Raw genomic sequence first — 17,938 nt, 5'->3', positions numbered from 1 at the left:
AGATGATAGCTTCTATGTCCTCCTTGAGGTCTTCTTATCCTCAGTTCCTTCAAACAATCTTCACTCATCTGACTTCCATACTTATACTGTTCTATGTTCTGGTTGTTTTCCCCTAAATGAATTATAGTTTTTTAGTGCCTCTCTTTAAATTGTGGTATTAACCTTAGTTGTTTAGGGCAGAGTGAAATAAGGAAAACCAAACTCAGTTGAAGTATTGTTACCACAATTTAGAAATAACCCTATGACACATTGGAAAGTGTTTACTGGCGGTTGGGTATATGATTTGGTAGTGGTTATTTCCTGGAAAGCATGTATTATGTGTTGGTATTAGGAACATGCCTTACTGGGGTTTACTGGAGTTAACAGTCCCTGAAAAAACGTAAATAAAAGAGGTCAATCTATGGCTTCCTAAAGATGATACAGAGGAGAGCAAGTTAAAGGATGGTGGAAAATTTATCTGCTTAGCCCAGGATAATTTATACCACTTTCTTAAGGAAAAAAAAAAAAAAAAACTCCGCTCTTATAAAGCAGTAAACCTGATTTTTTTTTTTTTGGTGCATTTTTTGCATTTTAATGCAAAAAAATATATACATTAAATGTGGAAAAAACACAAAAATATACAAAGTGAAAGATTTGTTTCTCCAGCTTGTTCCGCTCCCTAGAAGTAACCACTGCCGTGTTTATTTTTAAAACATCGTGGGATTCTTCCATGATGTTTTAAAACCTACCTCAGTTTTTATCTCCCATATTAATGTATAGTTTTATTTTATGGAGGAACATATGATTACATTATTTGTAGTCTTATTTTTGTATTATCCATTCCTACTACTTACTCATCTTGGCATTGTAATTTGGTTTATTACATTTCCCTCAGATGTTATTTTTGTTACCTTTTGCAAGAAAGTATTCAGTTATTTCCAAAATAAAATTAATTTTGTCCTTTTTTTAAAAATCAAAATCAGCATGTATAGACACATGTGTTAATGTAAGGGAAAGGAAAGCAAATTTTGTCTTGTTAGCATGTGAACTGCTGAAGTGATTGAAGCCTGTACAGTGTTAGTTAAGTGAGGAGGGATCTGACTGACCATGGGTCCCAAACTCATGGATGTTTGCCAGCATAACAGGGGAGACAAGCAGATGCAAGACACTCGGGCCTGGTGGGGCTGACTGTCACCAGAGGAAATGTGCCTCACCTAGAGCAAGCAGCTCCATTATCATGGTGGAATTCAGGCCTAGTTTTGTAAAATTTTCTATCTTCCAAGAGAAGCCAAAATCTGGACTTCTCTGTGGAATCTCTTGATCTTCAAATTGGTCCATTTTTTAAAAAACAATGTATAAGAAAAAAAAAGTCTATAGGCTGAATATGGTCCTCAAACTGCCAGTTTACTCCCTCTTTGTATTATTGTACTTACCGACAGCCAAAAAAAAAAAAAATTTTTTTTTTTTCCACATGCTATATATTCTTTGGGGGATATGGCGAAACGGTATTATTGAATTTACAACATAAAATTCTACATTAATATCTGCCCTTATGTTTTGAATCTATTTTGGGAAATCTATCACATTCCTCTTATACCACACCGTAAGCGTGAACTTGGTCTGTGGAAGTAGCGCTCCCCATTTCTTGGTCCTCAATCCCCTATACCACATTACAAAGGAAGAGGAATACAAAAGAAGTTTCAGCATCTTCATTTTCCAGTCTCCAGTGGTTTAAACGAGAGAGTTCTTTCAGAGCTAAAATACTTGTCTTTTCTTCCTGTGACTTGCTGAGAAATTATAATTAGAGGTTTTCCTGTTGTGTAAAGGAAAGGAATTCCAGTCCTCCTGCATCTTAAAGATTTCTGTTCTCAATGAATTTGCTTCCCTGTCCCATTTCTCTTTCTGCAGGTGATAGAGGGAAAGCTGGCTCCATTCTTGGGCAAGGTCATTAAATTTGCCACCTCACACGTGTACAGCTGCAGTCTGTGCAGCCAGAAGGGGTTCATCTGCGAAATCTGTAACAATGGAGAGATCCTCTACCCCTTTGAGGATATTTCAACAAGCAGGTACAGAATATCTTGTCTCATAAAAGAATACCTGAATAAGTCACATGCAGTTTTATTTGGCAAAGGCAGGCCAACTTTTAGTCAAATACTGTATCTCTGTCATCTCTCAGCCTGAATCAGGTTTCCATTATACTTGGAGAACATTTTTTAACCCTATGGTTTCTTATATTTAATTTCAGCCTTTGCCTTGCTACCTTTTTCCAGAATGAGATGACAGAGTTGAAAAGAAATAAACTGTAGCTCTGCCTTTTTAGGTAAACAGCCTTCAGATTCATTTTTTGAATGAAGATTGGGGAAGAATCTTCACAGCCTTTCCAGGGCCAAGTGAAAGGCAATGGGAAATGGCAGTCACGGAGGAAAGCCAAAATTGGATGGGCCTCTAGGAATAAAACTAGGACCCTGGTGAACAGCTGTCTGGCTCACCACGTGCTTGTCTCCACAGATGCGCTGCAGTGTAGTGATGAAAGTTTTAGGACCCAAAGGAGAGAAGAGTGGAAGTTTATGTGGGATTATTTTTCTGACCAACAGTAATATTTGGGCATCATCACATCCATTGATTGATGGATAATTTTTTTCCCCACTAACTTGAGAGCAGGGTTTTTACTGTTGCTTTTCTTAAATCACAAAATGATACATATCACTTTTCCTCTCATCCCAAAAGTGTAATAGAAATATCCACTGTTTGTGTGTATGTGCACTGGATTCTTTGAGCATGAATGTCATGGCTCATTTCCCACCCTGCAGGGCTCACTTACGCTGTGGTTCAGAACAGAAGGTGAGGCATGTAGCCAGGGAGAGTTGAAACATGTAGGGTAGAGCTAGGACTTAAGAGTTGACTCAGCCATTCTGGCCTCTTCTTAAGCCCAAAGACTATTTGTAAACACCCAGGAACTTGGGTTGACCACACACACAGAAATGCAGACACACGAACACACACACACACCTACACACACCGCAGTCTCCAGTTTCTTGAGTACAAGCACTTGACCCATAGCCTAGAGATTTGGATACACTTCTTCAAAACACATCCCACACAAATGCTTATACCATCACTATTTATAATAGCCACACAATGGAAACAACCCAAATGTATATCAACTGATGAATGGATAAACACAAGGTGGTATATACATCCAGACAACAGGATATTTCAGCCATTAAAAAAAAGAAAAAGTTCTGGTAGATGCTACAGTGTATATGAACCTTGACAAAATTATGCTATGTAAAAGAAGCCACCCACATAAGGCCACATATTGTATTTTCTGTTTACGTGAAATGTCCAGAATAGGCAAATCTGTAGTGACAGAAAGTAGATTAGTGGTTGTCAGAGACTTGGGGGGAGAAGGGAAGGAGAAGTAACTACGAATGAATACAAGTTCTTTTAGGGTGATAAAAATGTTCTGGGATTGAATTGTGGTGATGGTTGCCTGACCTTGTGAATACATTAAAAACCATTGGACTATATACATTAAGAGGGTGAATTGTATGGTATGTAAATTATATCTCGATTTAAAATTTTTTAATAAAAAAATAAAATTCAATTTTAAAAATACATCTAATTGAGTAGGTCAATATGCTGGCCCACAAAAGAAGCCTCAGTAAATTTTAAAAGATTGAAACCATACCAAGTATGTTCTCTGATACAATGGAATTAAAGATCCATAATAGAAAAAATTCTGGGAAACCCCAAAATATTTGGAAAGTAAACAGTACACTTCTAAATAACTCATGGGTCAAAGAAAAGATCAAAACGGAAATTAAAAGTATTTTTAACTGAATGAAAATGAAACCAAACCCACTGCCATCAAGTCGATTCCCACTCGTAGCAATCCTATAGAACAGAGTAGAGCTTGCCCCGAATGGTTTCAAAGGTTATAAATTTTTACCAAAAGAGACTGCCACATCCTTCTCCTATGGGAACAGCTGGTGGGTTTGAACCACCGACCTTTTGGTTAGCAGTCGAGTGCTTTAATCACTGCACCTAGGGCTCTGAAAATGAAACAATTTATCAGGATGTACTAAAGTAGTGTTTAGAATGAAATTTATACCTATGAACACCTATATCCCAAAAGTAGGAAGGTCTTATATCAATAACCTAGGATTTGACCTTAAAAACTAGATAAAGAAGAGCAAACTAGACCCAAAGCTAGCAGAAAGAAGGAAATAATAAAGATTAGAGCCGATATTAATGAAATAGAAAACAGAAAAACAATAGATCAATGAAAGCAAAAGTTAGTTGTTCGGGAAAAGATCAACAAAATTGACAAACCCTTAGCTAGACTGATGAAGAAATTAGGAGATAAGACACAAATTGCCAAAATCAGGAATGAAAGAAAGTATGTCACTACTGACTATAAAGGAACACTATAAACAACTTTATACCAATAAATCAGACAACTTAAATGCAATGGACAAATTCCTAGAAAGACACAGATTACTAAAATTGACTGTGGAAATAAATATTTGTAGACCTATAACAAGTTAAGAAATTTTATTAGTAATTTAAAAATCTTCTCATAAAGAAAAATCCAGGTCTAGATGGCTTCACTGGGGGAATTCTGTTGAATATTTTAAGAAATAATGCCAATTCTTCACAAACTCTTTCAGAGAATGGAAGAGGAGAGAACATTTCCCAGCTTCTTGTATGAATCCAGTATTACCCACATACCAAAGCCAGATAAAAACATGACAAGAAAACTACAAACCAATATCCTCCATAAACAAAGACACAAAAATCCTTAAAAGAATATTAGCAAACCAAATTCAGCCTCATATAAAAAAATATATATATATATCCTGACCAAGTGGGATTTATTCCAGGAAAGCAAGGTTGATTTAGCATCCAAAAATCAATTAATTTAATACTCTATATGCCTTAGGCTGGGTTCTCTAAAGAAGCAAAACCAGTGAAGTGTATATATAGATATAAAGAGAGATTTATCTCAAGGAAATGGCTCACGTGGTTGTAGAGGCTGGCAAGTCGCAAATCCATGGGTCAGGCATCAGGCTGGAGGCTTCTCCTGACCCATGTAGCTGCAGGGGCTGATGAACACAAGATTAGCAGGTCAGGTGGCAGGCTGCTAGCTGGGCTTCGGAGGCCAACAAATCTGAGATCAGCAGGTAAGATAGCAGGCTGCTGTCTCACAAGCTGCAGAGGCTGACAAATCCCAAGGTCGGCAGACAGTACGGCAGGCATTTGGCTCAAGTCTCAAGAACCAGAGGTCAGATGATGATGAGCCAGATACAGGACAAGCTTTGCCAAAACATCCATATGTATATTGAATGTAGGCTACACTTCCGAGGAAATTTCCCTTGCAACTGATTAGCTGATCACATCAGATCACATCATGGAGGATGACTACATCATTACATAACTGCCAAACCACTGAGAATCATGGCCCAGCCAAGCTGACACACAACCTAAACCATCACACTATATTAATAAAAGACAAAAACCCAACAATTATCTAAACAGACACATAAAAAGCATTTGACAAAATCTAACACCCATTTATAAAAAAATCTTAAACTAGGAATAGAAGAAAACTTGCTCAACTTGATGGAGGGGATTTATAAAAAACCTACAGTTAACATCACACTTAACGGTGAAAGAGTGCATACTTTCCCAGGAAAACTGGGAACAAGGCAAGGATGTCTGCTTTTGTCACTTTTATTTAACATTGTAGAGGTTTTAGCTAGTAAAATAAGACAAAAAGAGAAAGTGACAGAGAGAGAAATTAAAAGCAGTTGGATTGGGAAAGAAGAAGTAAAACTGCCTTTAATCACAGATGACAATCTTTTATGTAGGAAATTCTAAGGAATCCACATACACAAAAAGAAAACTAAAGACTCTGGCACTAATAGCTACAATATTAAACACAGCCCAGCTGCTAGACAAATTAGCATAAAACCTCAAACTAAAAGTTCTCATTCATTTCTTATTACCTGATATATCATGTCTAGTTTTCAGCAAAAAATTACAAGGCATGCTAAAGGCAATAAAAACACAGTCTGAAGAGGTGACGCAAGTATCAGAACCAGACTCAGATATGACACAGATTCTGGAATTATTAGGAAATTTAAAATAACTATGATTTATATGTTAAAGGCTCAGAGAAGAACAAGCAAGATAATACCAATATTTCTTCACCTGGGAATATCATATTCAAATTGCAGAAGACCAACCATTAACTCAAAATGGACCTTAGACCTAAATGTAAAATACAAGGTATAAAACTTCTAGAAGATAACATAGGATAAAATCTAGGTGACACTGGGTTTGGTGATGGGGTTTTTGTTTTGTTTTTTAATTGTGATAAAATATATCTGGCATAAAATTTGCTATTTTAACCATTGTTAAGTGTACAATTCATTGGCATTAATTACATTCACAATGTTGTACAACCATCATCACTATCTGTTTCCAAAATTTTTGTATCATCCCAAACAGAAACTCTGTGCCCATTAAATAATCACTCCGCCTTCCTCCCCTCCCCTGCCTCTGGTAACCTCTAATCTACTTTCTTGTACAGCACGAAGAGTGAACCCTAATGTGAACTGTGGACTTCAGTTAATAATAAAAAAAAATAATAGTGAGTTAATATTGGTTTGTTAATTTAACAAGGGTGCCCATACTGATGCAGGATGTTAATAACCCTTTGCCATCAAGTTGATTCTGACTCATAGCGACCCTATAGGGCAGAGTAGAACTGCCCCATAGAATTTCCAAGGAGCCAGCTGGTGGATTCAAACTGCCGAATTTTAGCTAGAAGCTGAGCTCTTAACCACTGTGTCACCAGGGCTCCCAGATGTTAATAGTAGAGGAAACTGTTTGTAGGTGAGAGGGGGGAAGGGTTTATGGGAATCTCTGCACTACCTGCTTCATTTTCTGTAAATCTAAAACTGTTCTACAAAATAAAGCCTATTAATTAAAATTTAAAAATTCATTCAACTGGACAGTTGATTCTAAGATCAAAGCTGAGCCCTCAATTTTTAATAAACTTTATTCATTAGATAAATTTCAGATTTATAGAATCAGCCATTTCTCCAAGGAGCCCTAGTTCCTTTCATTGGAGACTGACATTAAGAACTAAGAGCTGGGCGTTGGACACACACTTTTAAAGCTCTCAGTCCCAGGACTCAACCCTTGAGTAGAGCAGAGATTTTCTCCTCTGGCTGCACATCAGAAGCTCCTGTATTTTCAAAGGATCCACAGCTACTGTTAAGGCCCAACCAGAAGAAAGAATCACTCCTGGAAGACAGCTGTGGTCCTAGTCAGAGGGGCTGAGTTCTCACAGCCAAAATGACTATATTAGCACATCTATAGATTCACAGGAGCCCTTACCCAGCAGGAAAGAATGAGTGGCTGTTTAGAATCTGTTCCTCCCTTGGTCAGATGAGGTTCTCTAAGTTTGCACAGATGTCTGAGTCGCAAGGAGCCCTGACCAGCCTTCCTGGAATTCTAGGTTAACAATACTCTTCAATAACTCAATGAGCTTTCTCTTGGTGTTCAGTTTCCAGGTAAACACTGGGAGAAGTTTATACAAGTCTATGGGAAATGGTGGAGTCCCTGGATGGTGTAAACCATTAAGCATGTGACTACCAGCCCAAAAGTTGATAGTTTAGACCTTTCTAGAGGTTTAGAGGCACCTCAGAGGACAGGCCTGGCAATCTGCTTAGGAAAGGCCACAGCCTTGGGACAGTTCTGCTTTGCACAAACAGGGTCTCCATGCATCAGAATTGATTTCCTGGTAACTAACAACAAAAAAAAAAAAAATTTTTTTTTTTTTTAAACAACAACAGCAAAATGGCAAACAGCAAAAAGAGCCACTCGTAAAAAATTTATTAAAGGAAAACTTTAATCAGAAATACTGAGTTGCTGATTTAAAACTTATGTCAGTAAAGATGTGTTGAATAAATAAATGTGATATAAATTTGAATAGTGAGGGAAATTTTTAAAATCTGTGTAACTGATATCTTTATGGATGAAGTAATGTGATGTCTGGGATTTGCCTGAAATAGTCTGATGGCGAGAGAGAGAGGGTGGATATAGATAAAAGAAATTGGCCAGGAGTTGATAGTTGTTGAAGCTGAATGATGGGTACACAGGGGTTTATTATACTATTCTCTCGACTTTTTTTATGTTTGAAATTTTCCATAATTAAAAATGTTTAAAAATATGTATATAAAATCTTAGAACTGAGTTATTTAGTAGATTCTTTACCACGTATCCTTGACCATTTTGCTAAATTTAGCACCCTTGTGCCCTCAGAAATATATTTAATACTCTTTCAGACCCAAATATCATTTGAATGGCGTAATTACAATTCAGTAAAACATTTCACAAGCATTAAAACTATTCGTTCTTTCACCAAATGACTTGAGTGTGCTCTGTATGCTGCATTGGGCTAGGCTTTGCTCCTTGCTCACAAGTCGTTTACAGTCTAGTGAGAGACGGACAAGCAGTTAGGCAGTTCTGTTAAAGTATGGTAGGAGTCACACATCAAACAGACATCAATTTTTTCAGGCTTTTTTTTTTTTCCTTGTTCATTTAATCATTAGGAAGGAAGAATGAATCTGTAATTTAAAATGTCCATGTCATATTTATCTGTAGGGCACCATCTCTGGCAGACACTAGAGAACATGATTTGAGTGTAAGGGGATGGAAATAACACGTACTGGTGTCTTTGGTGCCAGCAGTTCACATACTTCATCATCTGGTTCTTACGCCAGTCCTCTGAGAGAGCGTAGTTACCTCCATTTTAACAATGAGGAAACCAAGGTTCGGAGAAGGTAATTAACTTTCCTGGGGCTTGTGGCTTTTTAAAACTTGAACCCAAATAATTCTGACTCCAAAATCAATGTGTTTTTCCCTAGTATCGTTGCTTTTTCTATACTTGTAGTCTTCAAACCTTTTTGCAGTATACGCCTTAAAAGAAATGTGAAAAATTATGCACCTCCAACTCTGAGTTGGAATCGACTCGACAGCACACAACAACAACGCCATCGTTAAAAAAGTCTCCCCCTAAAATGGTATTTCTAACTGTTCCTTGATTTGCTACCCTGGAAGTTTTTACCCTGGAGCAATGAGCCATAGGTAGATGGGGATGGATGACAGACAGGCCTTTCTTTTGTAAACTGGCCTAAGGGCTATTGTGAGGAGAAGGGGCAAGGAGACCACAGCAGAGCTTCCACCTCAGGAGCATTCATCCCTAGGCAGGCCAGGTTTGTGAAGGTGCGCATATGGGAGCTGTTGTGGTGGTGTTAGCTACCCTCTAATCAGCCCCAAAGGAGCCCTGGTGGCACAGTGGTTAAGTGCTCAGCTGCTAACTGAAAGGTTGGCAGTACGAACCCACCAGCCGCTCCATGAGAGAAAGATATGGCAGCCTGCTTCTGTAAAGATTACAGCCTTGGAAACCCTACAGGGCAGTTCTGCTCTATCCTATAAGGTCACTGTGAGTTGGAATCTACTCGACAGCAATGGGTGTGCGAGTTGGCCCCAACTCGTGGCGGCCCCAGCTCGTAGGAACCCTGCTGTCAGCGGGACATAATGCCGCCCAGCCCTGGGCCATTCCTGTGACCAGCTGTGGGTCAGACCATTGTAACCCGTGGGTTCTTCACTGACTGATTTTCAGGTTAGATCGCCAGGCCTTTCTTCCTAGTCTGTCTTAGTCTGGAAGGGCCAGTGAAACTTACTCAGCATCATAGCAACAGGCAGACCTCCACTGACAGATGGGCAGGGGCTTCCCAGGAGGTGCATTGGCCCCAAATCAACCCAGGTCCCCTGCATGGAAGGGAGAATTCTGAGGACTCAGCTCAATCGGGTTTAAGGATGCAAACCCCGGCTCGCTGCACTACACCAGCCTCCCCTTCCTTCAGAAGATAATGCTGACAGTTTTACCTTGAGATAGTGTTTCTTCTCAAACACAAATTAAATTCTTACCTCTCCCTAACCTAAGTAGGAAAACACTAAAACCCAAATTGCAAAATTTAAATACAATAGGAAGAACCTGAATTACATGACTGTTTTACTTAAGCCTAATCCAGCATTTACCGTCCTAGAGGACTAGAACTAAAGTACAGCTTCCAGAGATAAACCTTCTGCTAAGACAATGATAAGGTCCCACATCCTAAAGAAATAGAAATGACAAAACATGCCCTCCTCCATTGAGAATAAGAAATAAGGGCTCTAACTTTTAAGACTTACAAGTCAGATAATTAGGTTGACTCTGCTGTAAAACTTGAGGGAAAACAATGAATATTTATGCAGAAAAAAAGTCACCTAAATCCATAAAATGAACCTAAACCTAGATCTGGAAAAATCTTCCAATTATCCTCCAATCCAGCTTTCTTGCTGGCATATCTACATATTACTCACCTTCTCTGGTTCCTAAGGACACCTTCCCAATGCTGCTAAGGAGATCATCCTGCTCTCAGCATTTCTGAGAAGATGCCATTCCTGAATCTTGAAATGCTTCAAGATCACAAGTACATAAGCACTTCGTCTTGAAAACTCAGCATGCGTTTTAACATGAGACTAACGGAACAAATCAGCTAGCATATATCGGTTCCATCCTTTCTGTCCCAATCCATTTGGCTTTGTTGATTTTTTCATGTGACATACAAATCATCCCCACAGTTTTTCCAAAATGGAAAACATTGCACTTCAAGATTTTCCTACCCCTATACCATTTTTGGGGTTATACCATTTTTGGGGTTATACCATTTTTGGAGCCCTGGAGGCACAATGGTTAAGAGCTTGGCTGCTAACCAAAAGGTCAGCAGTTCTAGTCCACCAGCTACTCCTTGGAAACCCCATGGGGCAGTTCTGCTCTGTCCGATAAGGTCACTAGGAGTCGGAATCAACTTGATGGCTACGGGCTTGTGTTTTTTGGTATACCATTTTCAGCTGGATTTAAATATGGGCATACTGTAAGATTATATACATACAATCAGATATTATTCTGCCGTAAGAGAAATGAAGTTCTGGTATATGCTATATATGACATAGATGAATCTTCAAAACATTATGCTACATGAAATAAGCCAGACAGAAAAGGACAAATATTATATGATCCCACTCAAATGAAATATCTATAATAGGCAAATGCATAGAGACAGAAGGTAGATTTAGTGGTTACCAGGGGCTGGGGGAGGAGGGGTAATGGGAAGTTATTATTTAATGGGTACCGAGTTTCAGTTTGGGGTGATGAAAATTTTTGGAAATAAATGGTAGTAATGATTGCAAAAAAAAGAAAAAGATCATACTTAACATTGAGCCTGGTGTCCTCCATGTGGTAGGCATTCTATAAGTATTTATTGTTTGGTTCAGCTCTCCCAAGTATATGTACAATCATCAGGATGCTGACAAAGCTTTTTAAATAAAGTAATTAAAATACTTCCAAAGATGGAGAAGCATAGTAAAACTCTGAAGTAACACTATAGCTTCATATGTGAGAATGAAGCAACTGACCTACCATTTCAGGTATTTCTGTGGTAGGAACATCAGCCTGTCCTGGTCGGCAGCATTCACGTGCCCTAGGGAAGGCATCAGAGGAAGTGTTACTCCTGGCTTAGTGGAGCATCTGAGACTCAGTGGTTACTCTTCTAAAGGGGTTACTTGTTTTATGAAGTTGTGGGGTTCAGGGGTACAGTTTGTACAGTACTTGCCAGCTTTTCTTTGTGTAAAACTAGTTGACCACTCCTTCCTTTTCTCCAAGGAATAACGATTGTACTCCAGACCCTGACTGTATCAATGCCAAACTCTTACCAGTTGAGTGAACGTACTCTGACACCACATCCAATCTGCACATGTTTAAAACATATTTCCTACATCTGTCTGTTGAGAACAACCATTAGCCTCATGGGAAAGTCCATAGCAAGTGAGTTTCTAGCAGAGCTTATCCTTTTTTTAATCTTTCAAATCTATTTTGTCAGGTTAATTTCCAGAAAAAAAAGGCCTCCCAAAGAACATTGTCCAAGCCCCATTGTTTCATCCATCTGGTCAAACTCCAGAAATGTCCAAATTTTACTGAAGAACATGGAGACTCCTCCCAACACACTTGACCTTTTTGAATTGGTCTTTGTCATCTTGCATTTCATTGCAGTCATACCACCCAGCCACCCTGAGGACCTGAACTTGTTGGGGCATGGACTTTTTTCTTTACCTTGGCACTTTCTGCCTTTCCTTAAGCCTCAAATACACATGAAGTTTTCAAATGGATAATTTGTTTAAAAAGAGAGAAAGAACCTGCTTTATTATAAAGTGTAGAATTATCTCTTCCCTTAGGAGATGCTAAGAGGCATAATTTTTACTCAGTATAACTTCAACAGCCCAGTAAGCACTGTGTTTTCTGTTACCCTACTTCCCATTGATTTGGGGAAAGGGTAAAGCCTAAATGTGGATGGAGATAGCTTTGCCTAAAGTTGTTGTCACTTACTTATGTGCCTAGAAAGAAACCCAGCAACCTTATAAAGGCTTTTCTGTGTTTTCTGGGGAGCCACTTGTAGTTTTTAATTTTTTGAAGGAGAGTTCCATGGTTAGGCATGATTTTCTTTTTTTTTGTTGTTGTTGTTGGGCTGAATGGAGGAAGAGGGAGAAACAAAACTGTGGAGGAAGAGAGAGAAGCCCTGCTCAGAAGCTGGTTTTCTGTTGTGGCCTATTTGCTCAGCCTTTATTTTTGTCAGTCCTTGCACTAACAGGGTGAATACCTGGATTATGCCCTCATCTGGACTCGAATACACATACATTACATACCCTTTCTCCCTAATCAGCCTGACACATTCCTTTGTTGGTAAATGGTTCCAAAACAAACACTGTCAGTGCACCTAATTAGCAGGTTTGTGGGCTGCGCTTGGCAGCCTTGTTACATCCTGTTCAACAATGGAGAACAACAGCCCTGGCTAGGTCAGGCTTAAGGGAGGGAACAACTTCCCCCAACGTATGTACTCTTTTTAATGATATTTCCTTTCTGTGGCTTTTCTTGGGAGGCGGCCACTCAGTGAGTATTGTAATGAGGTGTGGGATCCTAGAAACAGCTAGAGGGAATCTGGACTCCTCCTGATGGGTACCTTTCCGAGGAACTGTTTGCTTCAGTCTGCTTCTTGCTCTTTTCTCTCTCTGGTATTGAAGAGAAGCATATTGAGGAACTTTCTTGGTGGCTTTGATGCTGGAGGTTAAGACTCCTGCCTGTGTTTTAGAATCATAAACCAACAGGTGGGAGGGGCTGTGGAGACTATAAACATTTTGGGGGTGGAAAAACTGAAGGCCAGACAGCTCAGATATTTTGTGAGTGGCAGGAGCTGGGTGGTGACTTACGAAGATGGAATTCTACTCTTAGACCATATGACTATGTACTTTTAAATGTATTTATTGTGTCTGTGAAGGTTTTCCTTGATAAAAACTCTTGAGCACAATGCTAGTATTTTTGGCTTTTAAACTTTGGTCAAAGAATAACTTGGTAAGTAACATTTCCCCTTGGCCTGGTGGCTTCCATATTCACATGTCAAAATGTTTCAGAATGTCTGCTAACACAGACAAGACTTTTGTGAAACCCTAAGGGCTGACCTGACCCTTTACACCATTAAGTCACTTGATAAATACGGCACATTTATAAACACAATCCTAGCTGTTGAGGCTGCCATTGTTTTTTGAGGCCATTTAGTTACTTGAATAGATGACTGTCATCTCCACCTAGACACATTTCTTACCAAACTTGTAGTTAGGTGTCTGGTTAATATTGTGTTAATCATCTGTTGCTTTAAACATTTCAGACAACCTTATTTTTGTTTGTTTACGGGGGAAAACGCTCATCATTGTTCAACTCATATTTTTACTAAGATAAAATTTACTTTCTAAGATAAAATTGGAGTCCTGGTGGTGCAGTGGTTTAGAGCTACAGTGAGCTACGCCTGCTGACCAAAAGGTTGGCAGTTTGAATCCACCAGCCGCTCCTTGGAAACCCTATGAGGCAGTTCTACCCTGTCCTGTAGGGTCGCTATGAGTCTGAATCAACTTGACAGCAACAGGTAGTAGTTGTAGTAAGATAAAATTAATTGGTGTTCATTAAAGAAAATTTGATAAGTACACAAACGTATAAAGAGAAAACCCTCTATAATTTATTCTTTTTTCTATACATATGTATGCATATATTTTAATAATATCAGGATCATATTGAATAGATAATTTTATATCCAGCTTTTGTATCACACATTTTATCAGAACCAGGAAAATAGTCACATTTAATCTGTTAACTTTCTTACAGGAAAAAAAAATTATTGGTTCTGAAATCATTGAGAGCACTTAATAAGCTGAGGGACCTAGTCCATGGAAAAAATCATTGGACTGGGAATAAAGAAGTCCAGGTGTCATTATTAACTCTGCCACTAACTTGCTGTGTGGCCTTTGACAAGTTGCCACCCCTCTGGACCTACCTACTAGGCACATGGCTCTGCTCTAAGGGCTTCCTGACAAAGAAGGCTCCATCACTCAGCGTTTTGTCTTTGCCTGTTTGGTAATATTCAGCGAAGTTGACTGATTGTGATACAGTTTACCCAAAGGAATTAAGATGCAAATTCAGATTGAGATTCAGTCCACCATTTTGAAATCATATAAGCTCTGTGAGGAAAAACACTTTTTCTCTTTTGCTCACCGTTCTGTCTCCTGCATCTAGAACAGCACATAGTGAATGCTCAGTATATGCTTCATGAATGAATGAATGATAGGTTTGCTTTATTTTAATTTTTCAAATCGGTTGTTATTAACATATTTTCTTTTGCTTTAAATGGCTTTTAAACTAATTTCAGGGATATTGTTATGTAAGGAGACATTACCAAGATATGCATGTGACTTTATTGAGTGATGGCTAGCATCTTATCATATGTTAGGGACAGACGTGTTTTACTGTGCCAATAGAGACTTTAACGTCAGGAGAGAGACGATGGCAAAAATTTGAACTTTGCTAAGCTACTCAGATAACTTAATTTTCAGAACATCTTTGAGGTCATTTTTAGTGTGTGCCTTTTTCTTCACCATGGGACTGTAAATAAGTAACCTGAATACACAATAGAGAAGAGGAGGAGTATTTACCTTGCCATACAAAAAATGTTGACTTTTCAGACTGAGCAGTATGTTCTGAAAGGAACTGCTTTATGCTTTAGAATTACAAAAGATACAGCAGTCTCTTGGTTTTGTCAGAATTATGTTTCCAAAATTTTGAGACTTCTACCATCAACCTAATTAGAGGAGTACAGATATAATACCTCATTAAAGTTGTCTTTAAAAACCACATTTTGTTTTAATTTCAGCGCCGACAGCAGTGGGTTAATGCACACCATCATATCTTTATTAAGGCCTTCAGAATTCTGAATGTTAAACCACTCAGCGTTGCATCAGGAAACATCTGCACATACCATCTTCAACCACCATTAATAATCATCTGTTTCATCTCTAATGCTTTCAAAGCACTTAAAATAGAGAGGAAGACGCAGTAGATAGAAGCTCACAGTCTGTACAAAAGTTGTTGCTCAGTTGGAATTATACCAGAGCATAGAACCTTTGTAGATCTAGAGGGCATCTTAGCTATCACCTGCCCATCACGCCCACCCCTACAAACACACACTCCCGCGTCCCTGCAGAGGCCAGTCTGTAGCTGAACACCACATCTGTAGCCAGTGAGAAAGGCAGGGTGCCAAATCCTAATGCAGTCCCTTTCTGCCTCACCCTGTCGTCAGAACACTAGCCCTGAAATTTGGGGGACCCACAAACTATCTTAAGGGAGTAAAAGCCCACCAAGAAATATTAATTAAAAAAAAAAAAAAAGATTACCACCTACCCTTAACTAGTCTCGCTTACTTTTAGTTGTGGTTAGGGGGAGGGGTCTTCACCAAAATTACGGGAAGAATTCGACAGCCTTTTGATGATATAACAGGGAACAATAGCATTAGAAAATTATTAATTCATGTGAAAAACAGAAAAGTGGGGATTGTCTTTTATAAAACAAATAACAAAATAAACCAACTTGCAAATAACGAACCAGTGGCTGGTTCAAAGACTTTGCATTGGAAACATTGGAAGCCACTAACTTGAAGTGACTTAAACTGAAAGGTATATAGTTTGGCCTTGAGGATTGAGAGGTTGAAGTATCTTAAAGCCTTTCTTTAAGAGGGACGTTAACATGCCCACTTTTAAAAGAACGGTCTCTGGGAGGAGAACCCTTGATGGTGAAGAGAAAGGAAATGTAAATTGAAAATCTTAACAAGGGAAAGCAGCCTACATCAATGATTGGAAAGAAAAACTTGAGACTCAAGAATGAAAAGAGACAAGCAAATCTTCCTCTGCAGTGGGGAAGACACAGGCCAAGAAAGGGGACAACAGCGAGGTTTGAGGTAACCTGAGGGAGGAGCATGGTTTTCATCTAGTGCCTGAGAGGCACCAGCCCAGAGGTTTAGGGGCAGAGATGATTTAAATACCAAAACAGCAAACAAGGAAGGTGACTCATGTCCTTTCACAGGGTTCCATGAGAGAGTACTGAAAGAACACTGTGAAAGAGAGAGACCTAGTCAGGGGAGCCTTAATACTTAGAAAGTACCTAATAGCAGTACTTAACCTGTTCCCTCAGCCTTCTGCCCTTCTTCACCCCACCTCATCCTACCCCGCCTCCCATTTTTCACCTCAGTTTTTCTCACAGAGCAGTCTGGAGAGCTTGCTCAGACCACTACCCCGAGACAATGCAAGAGAAGAGCTTAACACAGCACATTGCTAACCTCTTCCTAAGCTAGAGGCTTACGTTGGCTTCCCCCGTGAGTGACTCGTGTTGCTCCCTTCGAGAGATTCCTTTACCAAAATACTAACATCTAGAATTTTTATTTTAGCCTTCTACCCTAGGAAACCTTGGTGGTGTAGTGGTTAAATGCTACAGCTGCTAACCAAAAGGTCGGCAGTTCAAATCCATTAGGTGCTCCTTGGAAACTCTATAGGCAGTTCCACTCTGTCCTATAGGATTGCTATGGGTCGGAATTGACTTGATGGCAACGGGTTTGATTTTTGGTTTTTTTAGCCTTCTACCTTAGCCCTATTTTATGAGTATACATGATGTCGAAAGAAATAAATTTTTTAGTAACTCCCAGGTATCTTGCATGTGTATTGCTTGTGTACATAAGTGTAACTATTTTCATTATTATGATTATCAGTTACATCCAATTTTTATTAATATTCACGCTGAAAACAAAAGTTCCAAATAATGTTTTCACTTAATGAAAGGGGTTGCTAAAACATGCATGGTTGTTCAATTCTTCCCTTATTCGATGTTAATGTGTAATGGATTTAAAGCACTACTGAGGTATTTTTCCAAAGTAATACATGCTTTTTCATGCAAAATTAGAATTGTTTTAATTTTAAAAGTTATTGAACATTGAACAATTGAAACATGTTTTCGGATTTTGTAAATATGTAAGTAATCAGTCTACTAGTTTAGCCCACCAAAGTTGTACCATACCTTTATTCCTAAATAAAGATGAAAAAACTCTGAGATGTTCAGAAAATCAGATACCTAAAGCCATGCTTAGTCCTTGACCACCTGAGGTGTTTATACAGGTGTACCTCATTTTAACTAAACCTTATAAATAAAACTGTATTATAAATTTAGTTTGTATAATATTAGTTGATTGATTATATATATATTACAAAAATATTCTCGTTTAGCTTGAAGATGGGAGGTAGGTTAAAAAAAAAAATTTACCATTGAATCAATTCCAACTTATAACAACCCCATGCGTGTCAAAGTAGAACTGTGTTCCATAGGGTTTTCAATAGCTGATTTTCAGAAGCCGATCACCAGGCCTTTCTCCTAAGGTACTTCTGGGTGGTATGGTAGTAGACTTCCCTAATATGTTCA

At 38.7% G+C, this 17,938-nt stretch overlaps 1 protein-coding gene across 2 annotated transcripts in view; it reads left to right on the top strand.

The window, feature by feature from the left end:
- The window catches only part of PLEKHM3 (pleckstrin homology domain containing M3), a 225,014-nt gene that overhangs the window by 188,963 nt on the left and 18,113 nt on the right, over nucleotides 1-17,938 (top strand). Inside the window, exon 7 of one of the 2 annotated variants that reach the window (XR_007517936.1) lies at nucleotides 1,888-12,985. Coding sequence is in view for 1 of the 2 variants with exons in the window: in XM_049887981.1 (XP_049743938.1) it covers nucleotides 1,888-2,045 (158 nt within the window). In the remaining variant the exon portion in view is untranslated. The remainder of the gene's footprint in view (nucleotides 1-1,887; nucleotides 12,986-17,938) is intronic. The other variant, XM_049887981.1, reaches the window with a different exon arrangement.

Source organism: Elephas maximus, chromosome 6 (genome assembly GCF_024166365.1).
Source record: "Elephas maximus indicus isolate mEleMax1 chromosome 6, mEleMax1 primary haplotype, whole genome shotgun sequence".
Taxonomy (NCBI): Eukaryota; Metazoa; Chordata; class Mammalia; order Proboscidea; family Elephantidae; genus Elephas; species Elephas maximus.
Note: the sequence above shows the minus strand (reverse complement) of the source record. Positions and strands in the feature narration are given on the sequence as shown.